Source organism: Ceratina calcarata, unplaced genomic scaffold (genome assembly GCF_001652005.2).
Source record: "Ceratina calcarata isolate Rehan_Ccalc_2016 unplaced genomic scaffold, ASM165200v1 scaffold311.2, whole genome shotgun sequence".
Lineage (NCBI taxonomy): Eukaryota > Metazoa > Arthropoda > Insecta > Hymenoptera > Apidae > Ceratina > Ceratina calcarata.
In genome coordinates this window covers 21,312-37,720 of record NW_017153670.1, presented here as the reverse complement: position 1 = coordinate 37,720, position 16,409 = coordinate 21,312, and the positions used below count along the sequence as shown (strand labels likewise).

The window sequence follows — 16,409 nt, the reverse complement described above, 5'->3', positions numbered from 1 at the left end:
ATTAGAAAAAATAAGTACGTCACTAGGCTACCGGTTGTCATATGTAGTGTGCACGCCTCAAAAATTCCACAATGTGCCCAACACTGCTACTACACTACGCTCGTGTGCACGTTTACTAGACGCATGCGCAAATGAATAGATCCTTCTTCTCGATTGCTTCTCGACCTTTAGTGGCAGCACCGCTAAAGTTAAAAATATGATGAATGAAAATAATGTAAACTGATGACTTAAAATTAAATTTTTATACGATATGATGTCTGCCGGCCATAGAGAAACATCTGCTGTTGTTACTGTTATACATGCGGCGTTGTTACCTTGTTACGTTCGCAAAGAAAACGATATTTCATGTGGACCAACCTAGTATTAATTAATTATATTTAACACAATAATGCAATTAGCTAGTACAGTGTTTAATTAATTACAACTATAAAAACGGGTGAGAACTTATAATTAATACATTTGTGGCGTGCTTAGCAAACTTAAGATGTAAATTATGATGAACAGTTGAAATACTTGAGAAAATGAATTGATATGTAGCAGTAGTAGTAGTAGTAGTAATAGTAGTAGTAGTAGTAGTAGTAGTAGTAGTAGTAGTAGTAGTAGTAGTAGTAGTAGTAGTAAATGTAATGCATAGGAATTGAATAGTCGATATTTCAAGTATAAATCACAGAACATCGTTGATTTGTAAATGATTTTATTAATAAATTATTTCTTCTTATTTTGTGATGAGAATTGCTCGAAATCGAAACAAACGTTATGATAAAAATCCACTTTAACGGAACGGAACAGACAGACAATACAGAGATGTAATAGATTTGATAATAGAGAAGGACGATAGATTCCCTTACGTAAATGGTCTATCCAAAATCGCAATTGACAAAAGTGTATGTGTGTGAGTTGCGGGACGCGCGGAACACATTCTCAATTATTTATAATCTTAATTTCATTTTAATTAATTATTCATCATTCAACTACTTTTTCTTCTTGTTCGTCGCCTTGTTCTTCATAATCTTCTCTCCCTTCTTTCACGAATCTACTACGAGCATCCGCGCGAACCGCAATTACAAATTGCAGATTGGAAATTTACAGATTTGGACCTGTACATGTACCTAATATAAATTTGCTTTAGTCTTGGAAAAATTGGATAAGGCCATAACCAAACTGGCGACCAGGAGAAGGCGCCAGGATCCTCGACTTTACCATAATTTTATTCTTATTTATTTTTGTATCATTTTCTTATAAAACCGATCCTCGCGTACACTCTCACTCGCCGCTATTCTCACTCCCATCCATCCCACGATCACGTAGTTAACTGGCTAGTCCGTCCAGCGATACACAGTCTCACCACCACCATTAACTACTACATCGTCTCTGACCCATCCGTTTTATTTTTGCGCCTGTGTCTCCAGATTTTCTCTACTCTAATCTAAATTTTCCCGTCTCCACGTTCCATCTTTCCTCATTTTACAATACAATTCAAAAGTGCGAAAGCGCAAGTGTAAATATTTGTTACATTTCATCTTTATTTAAATCATAATCGTAATTTAATATTAATAATAATATTAATGATGATGATTACCCATTAATTTCACGGTTGAATCATCGCGAGATGTTTCAGCGCTTATGGTAACTTCAGAGACAGAAATTAAAGGTACACCAATTTTGATTTATCTCCTGCATCATGTTTCAAATATTTTTATATTTGTGTACAAGCGATGTGTGCTATTCAACAAGTAATTAATTCTATTATCATCGTAAAAAACCGTGATGATTCGATAATGATGTTGAAATGAAAATACGTTTAAGTTAATTACGATAGCTGAGAACACCTGCAATTTCAGGCGGGAAGATACTACGATAATCGATGTCTAATAAAACGAATTCGTATTAGATTAGAGCGTAACACACACGTAGCACATGTAATACCCGAGAGTAAATAACAGCATTACCTTAACAGCCATGTTACGTCTGGCGTATTGCCATTGCCATCATTGTACATACACGTTTTGAAACTTAAAAATGACTTGAAGTCATGAAGCAGTGTTGATTGTTACATTACCTTTTCAACATTCTACTGTTACGAGCTCGGAAAACGTTTGAAACTACGACTCCTCGCGAAATGGCAAAGTTCATCGAATCATTGTCCAGAAAAAATAAAAAGAAAAAGAGAGACAAAAGAAAAGAAAAAAAAACTGAATCGAACTAAAACTTGTTGCTCTCGTTTATACAGGCTGATTCTCGTCGTCAAACTCTAGCTTCATCAAGCAACTCGAAAATTATTCATCGTAGATGGAAAGAAATAAACTATCTTTTTATATAACTTTTACATACGGAAAATTTCATATTTTTCACTTTCCACACAAATCCGAGGCCAATTCTGACATAACAGTTACGAATTACATCTAGAAAAAAAATGATAGTAAAAGTGATTTTCATGTCACTGCCAGTAACATATGAAACCAGATATTGAGAAAATGGTTACAGCACTGTACGCACTTCTCGAAATTATGTAACTTATTTTTTTCTAAGAGCTATTTAGCTGGTCATCTAACCAGCCGTGTTTGTGAGAAACAGCCTGCAGCAGCACATCTCGAAAAGACTATTACTCTCTGTAATAAACGAAACGTTCATACCTTCTTCACTTGCTCATTTCTTACGATTACGAATTCCTATCTTAATACGTCTTTCGTAGATATACATAAGCTCAATGTATGAGCGACATATATTTCTCTTTATTTTCTGTCCCAAAAATCACAGAGGCGTAATCGGCACCTCGATGTATGGTGTAAACCTGTACAAAAGTTGTTCCTTATTTACTCTATACTTATCATCATGGTACAATAATAATGTATTTAAAATGTAACTTATGTAACCTTAGTACTGATTAACGATGACTGCATTCCAGCGTGACCAGCCTTTGGCCGACTGGAGCTAACAGACAAATATGCTCCTTTTCAAGTGTAAAACTCCACCACACCACACACTATGTTACCCCTCCTCTGTTTTCTCTATTTCCACTTCCCATCGATATCCAATCTTTCGCTCGCTTGCTCGCTCGCTCGCTCACTCTCACTCTCTCTCACTCTCTCTCTCTCTCTCTCTCTCTCTCTCTCTCTATGCAACACCGCTAAATACTCTAACTATATACTCTATATAAAATATCGTTAGTATAACTAAAACGCGCTGCGCCCAGCTGGAATGCAGTCCTATTTTATGCCATCATTATCCTCTTTTCACGTTTCTCATTCACGTTGCTCTTCTCCCTCCTCTCGCAATGGTAATCAATCGTTCCTGTTGTTCCACAGACAATTCCTCAGTCAGTCAGTCAATCAGATTTACTGATAAATTCACACACCACTAACTGTAGTCTCTGTCATTGGTCGCGGTCAATTAGTTTGATTCCCAGATGTTCACTCGGCGTCTCAATTATTGTTATTATTTATATACGAATTTTACACTCATTCAACAGTATGAAGAAAGAAACCAGCTCTTTTTAGTGCGGTTCTAGTTCCCAGAATCTCCGTCTTCATGTTTTCTCTTCTTACCTCGAGCGGGAGACGATTCTATATGTCATGCAAAATTATTTGGATTACTCTTGGTGGTCAGCATTAATCAAAATCCGATTCATCCAATTTCCGATCAAGGTTCTTATCTTCTGACGACATGTAATCTCCGCGTAAAGTGAAGTTATTGTACGACTTCCAAGTAAACTATTTTCTCTGATTTGATTTTGACTACGAAAAATACTAGGATTTGAATCGGAATTATGATTAAATAATTCGAATTCGAAAATCGTTTGCCAGTTATAGTCGCCAGTATTTAACAACCTTAAGGGAATGATTCATATTCTGTTTTCGAATGCCATTTTTTAAACAAATTTTAGCGTCAAATTATGGCAGTTGTTTAAAAGAAGTCACGTTACCTACGTTGGATTAAGATTTTTATTTACCTGCTTCTTCCTCTTGCTCGTCATCTTCATTTTCGTCTTCCTCCTCCTCCTCCTCCTCTTCCTCCTCCTCCTCTTCGTCGCAGAGGAAATCCTCCTCGTCACTGTCATCCTGTAACATCATTATCATCATGTGTGTAGAGAACACGAGTATGTTAGAACTCAGGAAAAAAACGATAGCCATCAAATTGGAAATAATGATCCTATTAATGATATACTTACTTCTAAATCAACCTTGTACACAGTTGCTAAACCTACACCACCATCGTCGAAATCTTCATCGTCTTCTTCGTCTGAAACTAACGTTTCAAATAAAAATTTCATAGAAACAAAGCGATTCAATTTCAATGCAGGCAGATTGCATGCCTGGAAACGAGCGGTCCACCTTTATACAGCGAGATGCGAATAAATAATTCGGATTTAATACAATTCCTATCTACTAACCTTCCTCGCTGTCTTCTTCATTGGCATCACCGTCACCATCTTCATTTCCATTTACTTCGTCATCTTCGCCTTCACTGTCGTCGACTTCACAATCGTCCGTGTCAAATCTATCGTACAACACACATACAGACACACGTACGTGATTACATGTACGATTAGTTTTCGTAAGAACATTAATGAAACATTTGCCTTTATATTTCTTCAATTTTTGTGTACATACCCATCAAGACATCGAAGACTGGGAATAAGGCTGAAGACTTTCTCCCTATAATTGTCCACATTTGTCACCTCATTGTTAAAAAGATCCAGATTCTTTAAGTTCTTAAACTCCTTCTGCAAGCCACAATTAATTTTGTTTGTTAAATTCGCCGATTCGCAGAAAATGAAATACCATCTACTGACAAATAGAAATTCCGTTCCCGTATCGAGAGATCAAGGGGTAGTGTAATGCCAGTCTCCAACCCAGAGAAAAATCTATTTTTATGGCGTTATCCCTTGATCACTGTGATGCGCACGAGAAGCACATTTCATACCCAAGCATTTTAATAAATCACATGCATTCTTCACACTCTCAATCTGTACATTCAATCTTCTAATAAATTCATAAAGTCTATAATCAATTATCTCTATTATTTTAACAATAACAGAACTTACTAAGGGTTGAAGTGTCTCGAGATCTTTGATCTTGTTCCCACTAAGATTAAGATGAGTTAATTTCTGGCTTGACTGAAGGAGGTTCAAACCGCCAGAAATTCTGTTGTCACTAAGTTCCAACTGTAACAGATAAGAACCGCTTTACATTAGTTCTACACGTTCTAATCGAAATCAAGAAACTGATATACACTTATTAGTATTCTCAATTACCTTTTTAAGACTTGATAATTTTGGGAAGCCTTTTAGACTGGTAAGACCCACATTAATGAGACTTAACGACTCCAATGCAACAAATTCATCTGTCAGACCATCTATATGCGTACTCCGACAATTGTCAAGAACGAGTTCCTTGATCTGTACAAAAGAGAAGAAAATATATAATACGTGAAAAAGACAATTAACAAATTCTGAATAAAAATTGTACATTATATTTATTATGAGAAAAGTAAGGACAATATACGAAACGGTAAAGGTAAACCTATACTACAATTAGTAATAAATACATACATAAAGACATACAATAAATTGTTGTTTAATTATTTGATCGAAACATCAGGAATCATCAAGAACCTGATAGTTGCTGAAATTCAAACGAACGATAAGCTTTCGCGGGAGGTGGGCTATTTTATTGATCGGAGAAAGAGAAAGGCGGAGAGAGAGAGAGAGAGAGAGAGAGAGAAAGGCGACAGGAGATATAGGTGGTGGTGGTGGTGGTAGTGGGTACGAGAAGTGTGAGAGGGTGAGCGGGATACAGAGTGGATGGTAGTAGAGTAGATGACGCGTCTTGTTTAGCGGCATCAGGAAAGCCGGTAAACGATAATAAGTACTGACTGCGGCACGCGACTGGTGCGTAGCCTCAGAAAGGTTTAACATCGACCGGAATCGTTCCAACGCGAGTCAACATTATTCGTACTGGTCCATCCAACTCCATTTTCCTTACTGTATAATATTTCAAATAATTTTGGCTGACAAAGAAAAAAAACTGATTTTCGGCTAATTTTTCATCGTTGTGAAGAAAAGTTTCTGCATATTTGGCAAACCTATCAAGGCATCTGAAATTCAATTGTTGACACTACTACTGTTAGCATCACAAATGCACGAGGCGTTCGTGTAATTTACTTATTAGATGAACGCGTATCAAATTTTAGCAACGGCCAACTGCTTTCACGTGAACTGCCTTCGGGTTTGTTGCGCGCGCATATCCTTATCTTACAATTAGATTCACTGGCCGACATTCCGACCGTGCACTGATCACGCACACGCGCGCGCGCATGCACACACACGCACACACCTCAGTGGAAGAAAGAAGCATTTACCGAGTGTTGTGGCTTATAGGAGCGGATCAATGACAGACACAAGATGATCAGGAAATAAATAAACGGCAACATGTACACAAAGTTTCACCCTCCCCCACACACAAATAATTATCAAATATATATTTTCGATTGAAAACTGAAAAAATTCAGAATAAATTCTATGCATAAAATATCATACGAATAAAAATCTGTACTTCCATGTAAGGGGAATGGAACGTGAACTCGTAATTAGGATGATAGGATAGCGAGATGATGAAGATCAGAAGCTCAGGCTTTCGGTTCGCCCGAACTGTTTGTTTAAAAACCGATAACGGAATGCTAGTGGTCTTCTCGGTTGATGAAGTCATGGAACAGGACGCAGTCTCCGACAGGATGAACGGCTGTTGGAGAGGCATTTTTTAGTCAACTCCTGACTAGGACACATATCGTCATTTTTGTGTCTCCGCTGAACCGTTTTAATAAAGTTTGATTTTTAAGACGTAGTTTCCTGAAACGTAGGTTCTTTTCAGAAGTGGGATACATCACGTATTTGTTCGTGAACGAACGCAATTTTCCTGGACGTTTTTATGCGATTTTCTTAGACGTTTTTACGCATATCGTGTTGTGAATTGTGAATTATAGTTTGGAAGAATGGTAAATCACATCGACGCTCGCGTGAATGTGTACGGGGTCGAACGCCAGGACGTGAACAATCGGAAGATCGATCTGGCGGGAGAATTCGGGCAAAATCGTGTGGCCGTTCGCGAGACGATTCGCATAACTGGAAAGGCGCCCGAAAAAGTGATCGTGGTCGCGATCGATCGCGTGAGTGTGGACAGGAACGCTCAAGTGCGGATCGTCGGAGTCGTCGCGTGAGCGGCGTCGAGATTATTCGCGGGATCGTGCGACAGTCGGTGATCGAGGACAACGGTTAAGTAGTCGATCACGGTCGCGTGAAAGAACCGAATTCCGTAGAGATTCGAATCGTCGGGAATGCTTCTCGGATAGTTCATTGGAGGAAGATTTGCGAGCGACGAATTGAGAAGCACGCAGGCGAGGTCCGTTGGACACGAATTCACAATGCCTAGGATTCGATCCGTCGCGAGATCATGCGGTTATGAACCAATGGATGCGTCAAGTGGATCAACTTGCGCGACGATACTTGTGGAATGATGATCGCATTTTGATACCGATTGCAAAAAGTTTAAAAGGATACGTCGTGTGTTCGACGAGGAGATGAAGGACCCGATACCCGATGTGGAAGTCGATGAAGATGGCGCTCATGCAACAATTTAAACGACCGTTCGCACGGTTATTAAAAGAAGCGGCAACGTATTTAACGAGTCTTGGACAGAAATTGGGAGATTGTTTCGAAAAACTGTCGAAATTACGGGCGCTGAAAATAGATATTCCGTGTTGGTTTTAATGGGAAATAGGTATAGTAACTTTAGTGCAAAGAATGTTATAAGGTTTAATATGTTCACTCTTAAGCTGTCGAATTCACACTGAACGGAACAGCCCCTATTCCTCATGCTCAAGAGGTCCATCTCCCATAGCCGTTATCGCTTATTTAGAATACGGCATGGAGATGTGTTTATGTCTATTCAATACTTTCTCCGAAGCATGATTCCATAGGAGTAAACTTCCTTTATAAGTTAAGATATCTTTTATATAAACTTCCTGAGGAAGTGTTAAATAAAGGATTGGTTTTTGTATACCATATATCTATATTCCGGACGCATTCATGGAAGATGCGGTTACTGGCGGCGTCGGGGACGAAAATATCAAAAGGGTGACCCGCTCGAATCGATATGAGAATATCAACGAGTTGTATGCCGTAATGAACGAGATGGGAGCAATGCCATGGGTTGAGAGTACTAAGACGACAGCTAATCGTCAGGCTCATCGTGGATCAGGTGGTTATACGAAGCAGCTTCAACATCGACGGCAAAACCTGTACAGCAGAAGTTCCAAGAAGGACAGCAACGACTCTTGATCACATGCTTTAACTGCGGTAAAATTGGACATTTTTCGAGCAAATGTGTCAAGGAGTCTGCTATTTGTCGGACGTGCCACAAACAGGGACACATGGACAAATTCTGTGACCAAGTCAGATAAATCAATGTAATAAGGGTGAGTTCAATCAACGTGTATTTCTTACCGGCTATGATAAATGGGCACATGTCTCGTGGATACCGGGAGTACGTTAATTCAGCGAACAGTGGTAATTAAATTAAAAGTCCAGATCGTTAAGGATAAAAACAACGCTGCGAGAGTTTACGGGAGCGGACACGAATAGTGATTTGTACGCCGAGGTCAATATCAAGATAAGTCATATCATAAGAGTGTCATATCAAGAAGATATGTGCAATCAAAGTTGATTCCAATGCGATGAATTATGATGTAAATTGGACGCGATTTCCTGGATGAGGCACATATAATGCTCATAAAGCGACAAGATAGTGTCACAATTGGTGAATTGAAGATGCGCAAGCGGACAGAACAGAAATTTATAGTCAAAGAGGCACCAGACTTTGATCAGGTAGTTTTCGGGGATGTCGGAGTTGAGAACAAAGATCGGTGTTTGGAACTATTGAAATCTTATACAGATCGGACTACGACGTCGATGAAAACATTGGGGAAAACTGATTCAGTCGAAATGCAAATTACCTATATATATATAGGTTATAGTGCATCGAATATAACGATATATAACACACGAAGAATAACTGTGGAATTGCTCAAAAGTGATATTGCCGTATGCAACTCCGATTATTCTGGTAAAGAAGAAGACAGGCAACTATCAAGTGTGTGTAGATTATCGACGGTTGAACGCGATAACCATAAAGGATTGATATCCGTTATTTTTGATTGAGAACCAGATTGGATTTAGCATCAGATTATTATCAGATACCAATGAGCGAAGAATCAGTAGAGAAGAGAGCATTTGTTACTCCGTAACGGATTGTTACCCCTGGCGGGCATTATAAATTTTTGAGAATGTTCTTTGCTCTTACCAATGCGCTGTCAACCTTTCAAAGACTCGTTAACAACATATTAGGACTTTTGAGAAATACCGTGGCGTTTCCGTACATCGATGGTATATCTATTCCGTCAACTACTGTCCAGGAAGGGGTACAGCGCGTGCAACTTGTTCTGGATAAATTGCGCGAGCCCAATCTCACACTAAATCTAAAGAAATGTTCATTTTTGATGACGAGTGCCAGGTCATAAACAAAGGGATGTTGCACCCAATAGGAAAGACACCGATACCTTTTCACACAGTGCATGTTGACCACGTGGGACCCTTTGGGCTTAGCATTCGAAAGAGTAAGTATTTACTGGTGTTGGCTGATGCGTTTATGAAATTCACTGTGATTGAACCAGTGAGGAATAGTAAGTCGAAACGTGTGGTGAAAATATTGTTGAATTTAGCGCATCTTTTTGGGGTACCAGTATACATAATTAACGATCGAGGCACTGCATTTACGTCGAGAACGTTTGAATTGTTCTGTAACACATACGCTATTCGGCATGTTTTGAATGTGGTGGCAACCCCACGTGCTAATAGCCAGTATGAACGCTATAATCGAGCAATCGTTTCTTAATAACGAAAGGTAAAGAGAGCACGGTCGAATGAAAAGTAACGTTAGGCTAATAGTGTTTGATCTATTAGACTATTAAAAAATATTGGGTCCATAGTGTGCGATCTATTGGACGATGAAAGGAATAGTTGGTGGTTGGCCATTATTCTTTAGCGAATACGAAAACGATAGTTGGTATTTGAACACTATCACGATTATTTAGTCGACGGACTGATAGTATGCGATCTATCAGACGACGAAGATATCGGATCAATAGTGTGCAATCTATTGGACGCTGAAGATACTGTGTCCATAGTATGTGATCTATTGGACTATGAAGAGAATAATTGGTTGTGGGCCATTATTCTTTAACAAATGCGAAAACGACGGTTGTTGACCACTACCATGATCATTTAATTGTCAGACTAATATTTGATCTATTAGACGTTGAAGATATCAGACCAATACTGTGCGATCTATTGGACAATAACAAACTCTATATCATGGTAACAGTGATGAACCGCTGTTACATGATGCTACCGAATTCCCATCAGTTAGTTGTTGGCTACTATATAACGAAGAAAACTAAAATCAACAAAGACGTACACCGGAGCTTGAAGACGTCGAACAATGTCACGTCTCTGATGTTGGATGACGTCGAACCTGGTAATCTCAGCAATCAACGTTCGAGACATGCGCTGCTAAAAATTAAAAGCGATACGCGTTAATTTGGCGAATGTTGATAAGCAGAGCAAGGGAAGTATCGACAGAGGATAAGAATTCTTACTACTGTTATCAGGAAGTTGTTCAATGTTGGTTGAGTCAAGTAAATCATTGGACTTGTTACTCAGATGTACTTTTCGATCGATTTGTTACAGCAAAACAAGAAGAGCTAGGCAATTCGGGGTTCGTGCTTGAGGACAAACATAAATACAGGGAGGCCGAATGTAAGAGGAATGGAACGTAGACTCGTAATTAGGAAGGCGCGAGATCATGGAGACCGGATGCCTAGGCGTTCGGGCCCCGAACTGTTTGTTTAAAAACCGATAACGGGATATATGATCTTCGCGGTCTCGACGAGGACGAAGGGCTGTTGGAGAGACACTTTTTAGTCAACTCCTGACTAGGACACATGGTCATTTTTGCGCCTCCGCTGAATCGTTTTAATAAAGTTTAATTTTTAACGTAGGCTCTTATATTCATATACCAAAAAATATTTTCACTTTTTTACTGTCGAAGAATAACGACGATAAATGGTATGGATTTCGTTCAGGCGGAAAGTGATTCGTCGTTTAAATTTGCGATCCTAATTTATTCAACGGTTCACGAGGCGATAGCTACGGCACTGGTTGGCAAACTGCATCGCAACGTCGTCGGTAGTGTGGTTAACGTGATGCAAACGCCCACGCGTACATACATATATACACATATAACTGTATCACTGACTACGTACGTCGAGAAAGAATGTAGACGACGACGACGACGACGACGACGACGACGGTGCCGAGTATTGCGTAATCGAACGTCAATAAAATTCGTAACGCGAGGTAAAAACGTGAATAAACGGTTTACATATTTCGATGCTTTTATTACGCAGAGACGTGTCGCGCGGTCGGTGACAGAGTGGACTCGTCCAAGATGGCTGCGCAGTGATCAGTCAGTAAGACGCCATAAGACACGATCGCGGACTAGACACACGAAAATGCTTTCTCCGAACGATTCTCGGCATCGTTCTTACGATATACATCGAAACCGGGACTGAGAAGGAGTTTAAACCGCCGTTCTGAGGCATTCTAAAACGATGGTCTAGAAATATCTGCTGGTCGATACATGTATCTCTGTCTCTCTGTGAACAAGACACAGGCGCGCGCCGAAAGACAATGGCGACGTCCACTTGCACGCGTATCTCATGGCAGCACCTCATGGCACGCACAATTCTTCCCGCTGATAATTTCTCCATTTACATAATACATTTTAGCCGGGAAAAAAGAACGGATTACACAGCCGTAGTAAACGCGACGCGGTCTCTAATGAGATGAATGTTCGTCGTCGAGTCGAGCCAATCACGCACAAGAACAATTATATTTACTACGTGCAGGTAAACGGCGTAAAAAAAGGTTTATCGTTAATGAATTGTGGCATGAAACACGTCCTACGATTCGACCTAATCAATTGTCTTTTTCGCGTTTTACGCGCGGTTATTAATAGACTCACGCTTTCCCGTTTAGTAATTTCAATTTTCAAATCTTCTATCGAACGATCGAAAATCTGATCTTGAACAGCAGATAACGAACGTGCAATCAACGACGTAAGTCGTCGAAAGAAATATGATACCGAATAAATACGAATTCTTTTCAAGTTCAACTTCCTCTTGTGACCTTGGATGAATTTAACGTAGTACATATAGCACTACGTACATGCTCGAAATATTTGGAGTGCGAAAAAGCCCGGTCAAAGGACTAGTCAAATTCTGACATAATACTCGATGCCCGAGACGGCAGTTGTTGCGTGTGAATTGTGATTTGTTGTCAGTGGATGCATATGTTTCGAAACTCGCTCGAAAGGGGCACCATCTTGTCAAAGCCTTTTTATATGCACGTACCTACTACTTGGTTATTGCGTTGTATCGAAGATCAACGAATTACGAACACCATGAATTGAACGGATCGAAACTAATCGTTCTCGAAACTCATTTTACAGCGGATCTGCTCGGGATATAGCCAGAGCCCTGTGTTAATTGGTACGCACATACGGTGCACGTTGTTTAAAGAGAAGGCCTCCTAGAGACAGCCACGCCACGCTATAATTTGATCACACGACTCGCGTACGATGACGACCTTTTCAAACAATAATAATAATAAATCAATTATTCACGAAAATTTTTTTAGCTTCGTCCACTTTTGAAATTAATTTTCCGAAACGAAATGTTTCATAAAATATTTTGTTTATTCTCAATGACACGATTTTTTAACCGAAAAAATATAACGTCATTAGGTATAGAAAACACAACGAAGAACTGCTAGTTTTTTAACGAATGTAAACAATAAACAAAAATTTTATTTGGTGCATTTTAAAAAATAAATAGTTTATTTCACAGGATATCTCGCGTTTGGTGTATTTCTCAAAGATGTAGACGGGTTATCGACGGTAAACCGAGAGGGTAAATTGCACGATGATGAAAACAATAAAGCAGAGTACGCGTTGGGAACTTTCTGCGTATGAACAACGTACACTAGTTTCTTCGAAACCTGGAGCCAGGTAAATTAAACACTTATCATCACGAAAAAATCAGCCATTATAAGGGGCAATATCTGGCGATTGATTAAACACATTTTACTTTCTATGCCAACGACACTGATTCCCCACCGACGTGTATTACATCACGTATCGGCGAGATGTAACATATAATACAATGATAGTACCATACGTTTCACAGTGAATAAAATTTGGATCTAGTCGAAATCGAGCGTTTAACAACGGATTGCACGCGGTGCTTTTTCTCTATGAATGTACTTATTACCAATAACGTATCTGCGCGATACGATAAGGGAGACTCGGTCTCGAAAGCTCGACAATTCCGTGGGAGACTTCGCGTATTGGAAAACGTTGATAAACTATCGGTCGCGATCAACTGTACGTTAAATTCGCTCGGACGAACGAACGAACAAGTTTTTTCGATTTACGATTGATTCCGGGAGCATCGTTTCGAAACCGTTCCCCGGTTTCTTCGAATGTTCGCGGCCGCGATTTCTAGAAAGGAGGCGCACGAGATCCCGATTAAAATGGTCAATCTCGCGGCGTGGAAAGCGACAGAAGGAAACACGGCGTCGGGATAATCGTGAAATGGAAAATCGCGTAGAGAGCCACGCCATGCCTGTTCCACTCTCTCGTCCAGCGGCAGCAGCAGGCTTCGGCAAGCAACTCGTGTCGGCATCGAGAACACGTCTAGCTTGTCCAATAAATCGCGTCGGAGCCACGCGGTCACCGTCGAGAAATCCGAGTTCTCGTGCGTCTTCGAGGAGCCAGTGGCGTGCCGCGGAACGAGTGCGTTGCGTGGTATCGGCTAGGCGCCGCGAGGGAACTCGAGCGCGATTCTCTCTACTACCCGCGCGCATGAGAAACCTGTACAGCACGAGAACGACGACGACGACGACGACGATAGAGAAACAAGCAAGCGAACACGCACAACAACCCGCGGTGGCAATCGTCCCGTGTCTCCCGAGCAAAAGCGGTGCGATAAAATAAAGATGCGGGATTCGTGCTTACTTCGCCGGAGTTTCTTCCCCGTTTTTCGAGTGCTATCCGCTTCTCCATGGCCGGCAGACCCGTTTGTAACTCCGTACACAGATCACTACACCTTCCTGCGTCGCAACAACTAGTCGCAACCTTGCTTTCAAACCGGGAATATGTGACGGACGGACCACGGTCGGTCACACCACCAGTCGTCGGACAGAGCCACCACCGTACCGAGGAGCCAACCCAACGGCGGTTCGATTCTGGTCTAGGCCCTATGCTCTCTACACTCGACGACTCCTCACTCACCGGACTCACCGGACTGGCGGGGCCCCCACACAATAACAACCCACGACGAGGCGGGAAACGAAACACATGTCTGCCACTACTTTCGAAGCGACCAATCCCGTTCTTTTGTTCGCTTCCGCGATACCGACCGACCCGCCATCTGACTGTCTTCCCGGCAATCTCGCGGCGATATCTCGTCTTCGATTCATTCGCGTTTTACTTCGTGTTGCCCGGACAAAATTTTCGTGGTTCGCGTATGCACGACACACCGTTTTCCCGCTTTTCTGCTCAAACGCTATATAAGGCTTTGTGGGTTATACGATCCGACGAACCTAAAATTTGTCACAGCTCTCTATCTCTTATTTCCTATTTTCCGTGAACGATGGATGAATTTTACGATTATAGTTTACATCCGTTACCGCAATCATTTCGCAAACTTCCGGCGCTCGTGTTAGCGTATATGTAGGAAATTCTTTACGATGCCTTAGGCCTGCAACAGCCATATTTTACGCAATATAGAATATACGGCATAATTTTTCCTAAGTAAGTAATTAACAATTTTACGTACAAATCGAGGCGCCGCTCCTCTTTCGCGTTTGCTGATCGCGTACACTGAAATTGCCTCTCCACGAGACATCGATATCGATATTATTATTTATGTTAATCGAAAAAACAAAAGTATCTCTGCGTTTAGTATGTGTATACTATGTGATGAATTCGAGAGAAAGATAATTTTCAACAAGTACAATATATGTATGATGCATGTATGTCATGTAGTACATGTACGCAATACGCATTTGAATAGATTGTTCTTATCTTAACCGAGCAACGTTATCTACATATGTATACGTTCGATGCTCGAGAGTGGTCCGCCCCTGCAGGTGCGTAGAATCTGTGAAGGGTCGAGATCAATATGCGCTCATTGATTGTACTGTAGCTGCGCTGTATCGGCCTCGTCGTCGAGGGTTTGTCTTCTCCGTGGCACCAAACGTACGTCGAACATACGTCCGTCCGTCCTACTCATTCGCACTTCTCCGTACCTCGATCTCCATTTTATAAATTCCATTGTCCGGAAAATCGGAAGTAGACGCGTTATACTTGTAACGTTCTCGCCTACATATATATGTAGCCGTAGATATATATATGCTTGCCGGCTTCCTCTTCCTAGTTCCTATTTCTGTCCCTGTCTCTGTGTCTGTTGTTACGTGTCGACGGGGAGAAGGGACGCTTTAAGTTCAAACCATTTGTTTAAATTTTGCACATCTTACGAGTTATGATATACCACATGATCGTCAAAACTGTAAACGAAGTCGAGAGTTCAACCGCGTAGGAAGAGGCCTGCCTGATAGAAACCAGATGACCGAGGCCGATAAGGCCACAACGTATTTTCAACCCCTTAAAAAGGACGTTGGGAAAGCGACGAGTTAAAGCAGGCATAGTTCTTTGCGAGCGTCCGAACGTGCAACAGCGTACAAGTTGTATTTGAGGAATAAAGTCTGCGATATTTTGAACATTCTACAAAGTTTATAGCTTACAAAACATTAAACAAGTTTCCGTTTAACGTTGTTTCAACCTGATTAGGACAGTCATTTGGTTTAACATGCAGTGCTGATTATATTCTTTAAATTATTCATTCGCCTCCTTATCTGCCGAACCATTTTGTTTGAAGTTTGAATTTTTGTAAATTATTTTATTACATAGCACGGAGCATGTACCATGTACATACGTATAGTATTCTAGTATAGTATAAAATGATAACGCGTACTTCACTTACTGTACTTACATTATACGTTCAGGAAATCAAGATTTATGAAGCCCAGAAGGAATCTCGATCTAGATTTCATTTTTTAAATGTTTTATTTCACAGAAAAATCCGCAGCCTAACGATTCATCGATAGTATAGAAATGTCGTCGTAGATGCCACGTACAACTTCTATATGCATATATGTATATATACATGGTAAA

The 16,409-nt window shown here is 40.6% G+C and overlaps 1 protein-coding gene and 2 long non-coding RNA genes across 3 annotated transcripts; 1 reads left to right on the top strand and 2 right to left on the bottom strand.

Annotated features, from left to right (window-relative positions):
* Positions 1–677: 677 nt before the first annotated feature.
* On the bottom strand, positions 678–14,437 carry Mapmodulin (acidic leucine-rich nuclear phosphoprotein 32 mapmodulin). Its single transcript, XM_018023925.2, has 8 exons — positions 14,190–14,437; positions 5,255–5,398; positions 5,045–5,164; positions 4,611–4,723; positions 4,391–4,497; positions 4,169–4,245; positions 3,950–4,058; positions 678–3,563 (listed from the first exon to the last, which is right to left on the bottom strand). Exons 1-8 carry the CDS (start codon positions 14,235–14,237, stop codon positions 3,505–3,507), a joined length of 777 nt encoding a protein of 258 aa, XP_017879414.1. The 5' UTR covers positions 14,238–14,437; the 3' UTR covers positions 678–3,504.
* LOC113464268 (uncharacterized) lies at positions 9,553–11,118 on the bottom strand. The gene is made up of 2 exons (XR_003389116.1): positions 10,711–11,118; positions 9,553–10,624 (listed from the first exon to the last, which is right to left on the bottom strand). It is a non-coding gene; the product is annotated as an uncharacterized LOC113464268 (long non-coding RNA).
* On the top strand, positions 11,369–12,281 carry LOC113464269 (uncharacterized). The gene is made up of 2 exons (XR_003389117.1): positions 11,369–11,437; positions 11,521–12,281. It is a non-coding gene; the product is annotated as an uncharacterized LOC113464269 (long non-coding RNA).
* Positions 14,438–16,409: the final 1,972 nt, after the last annotated feature.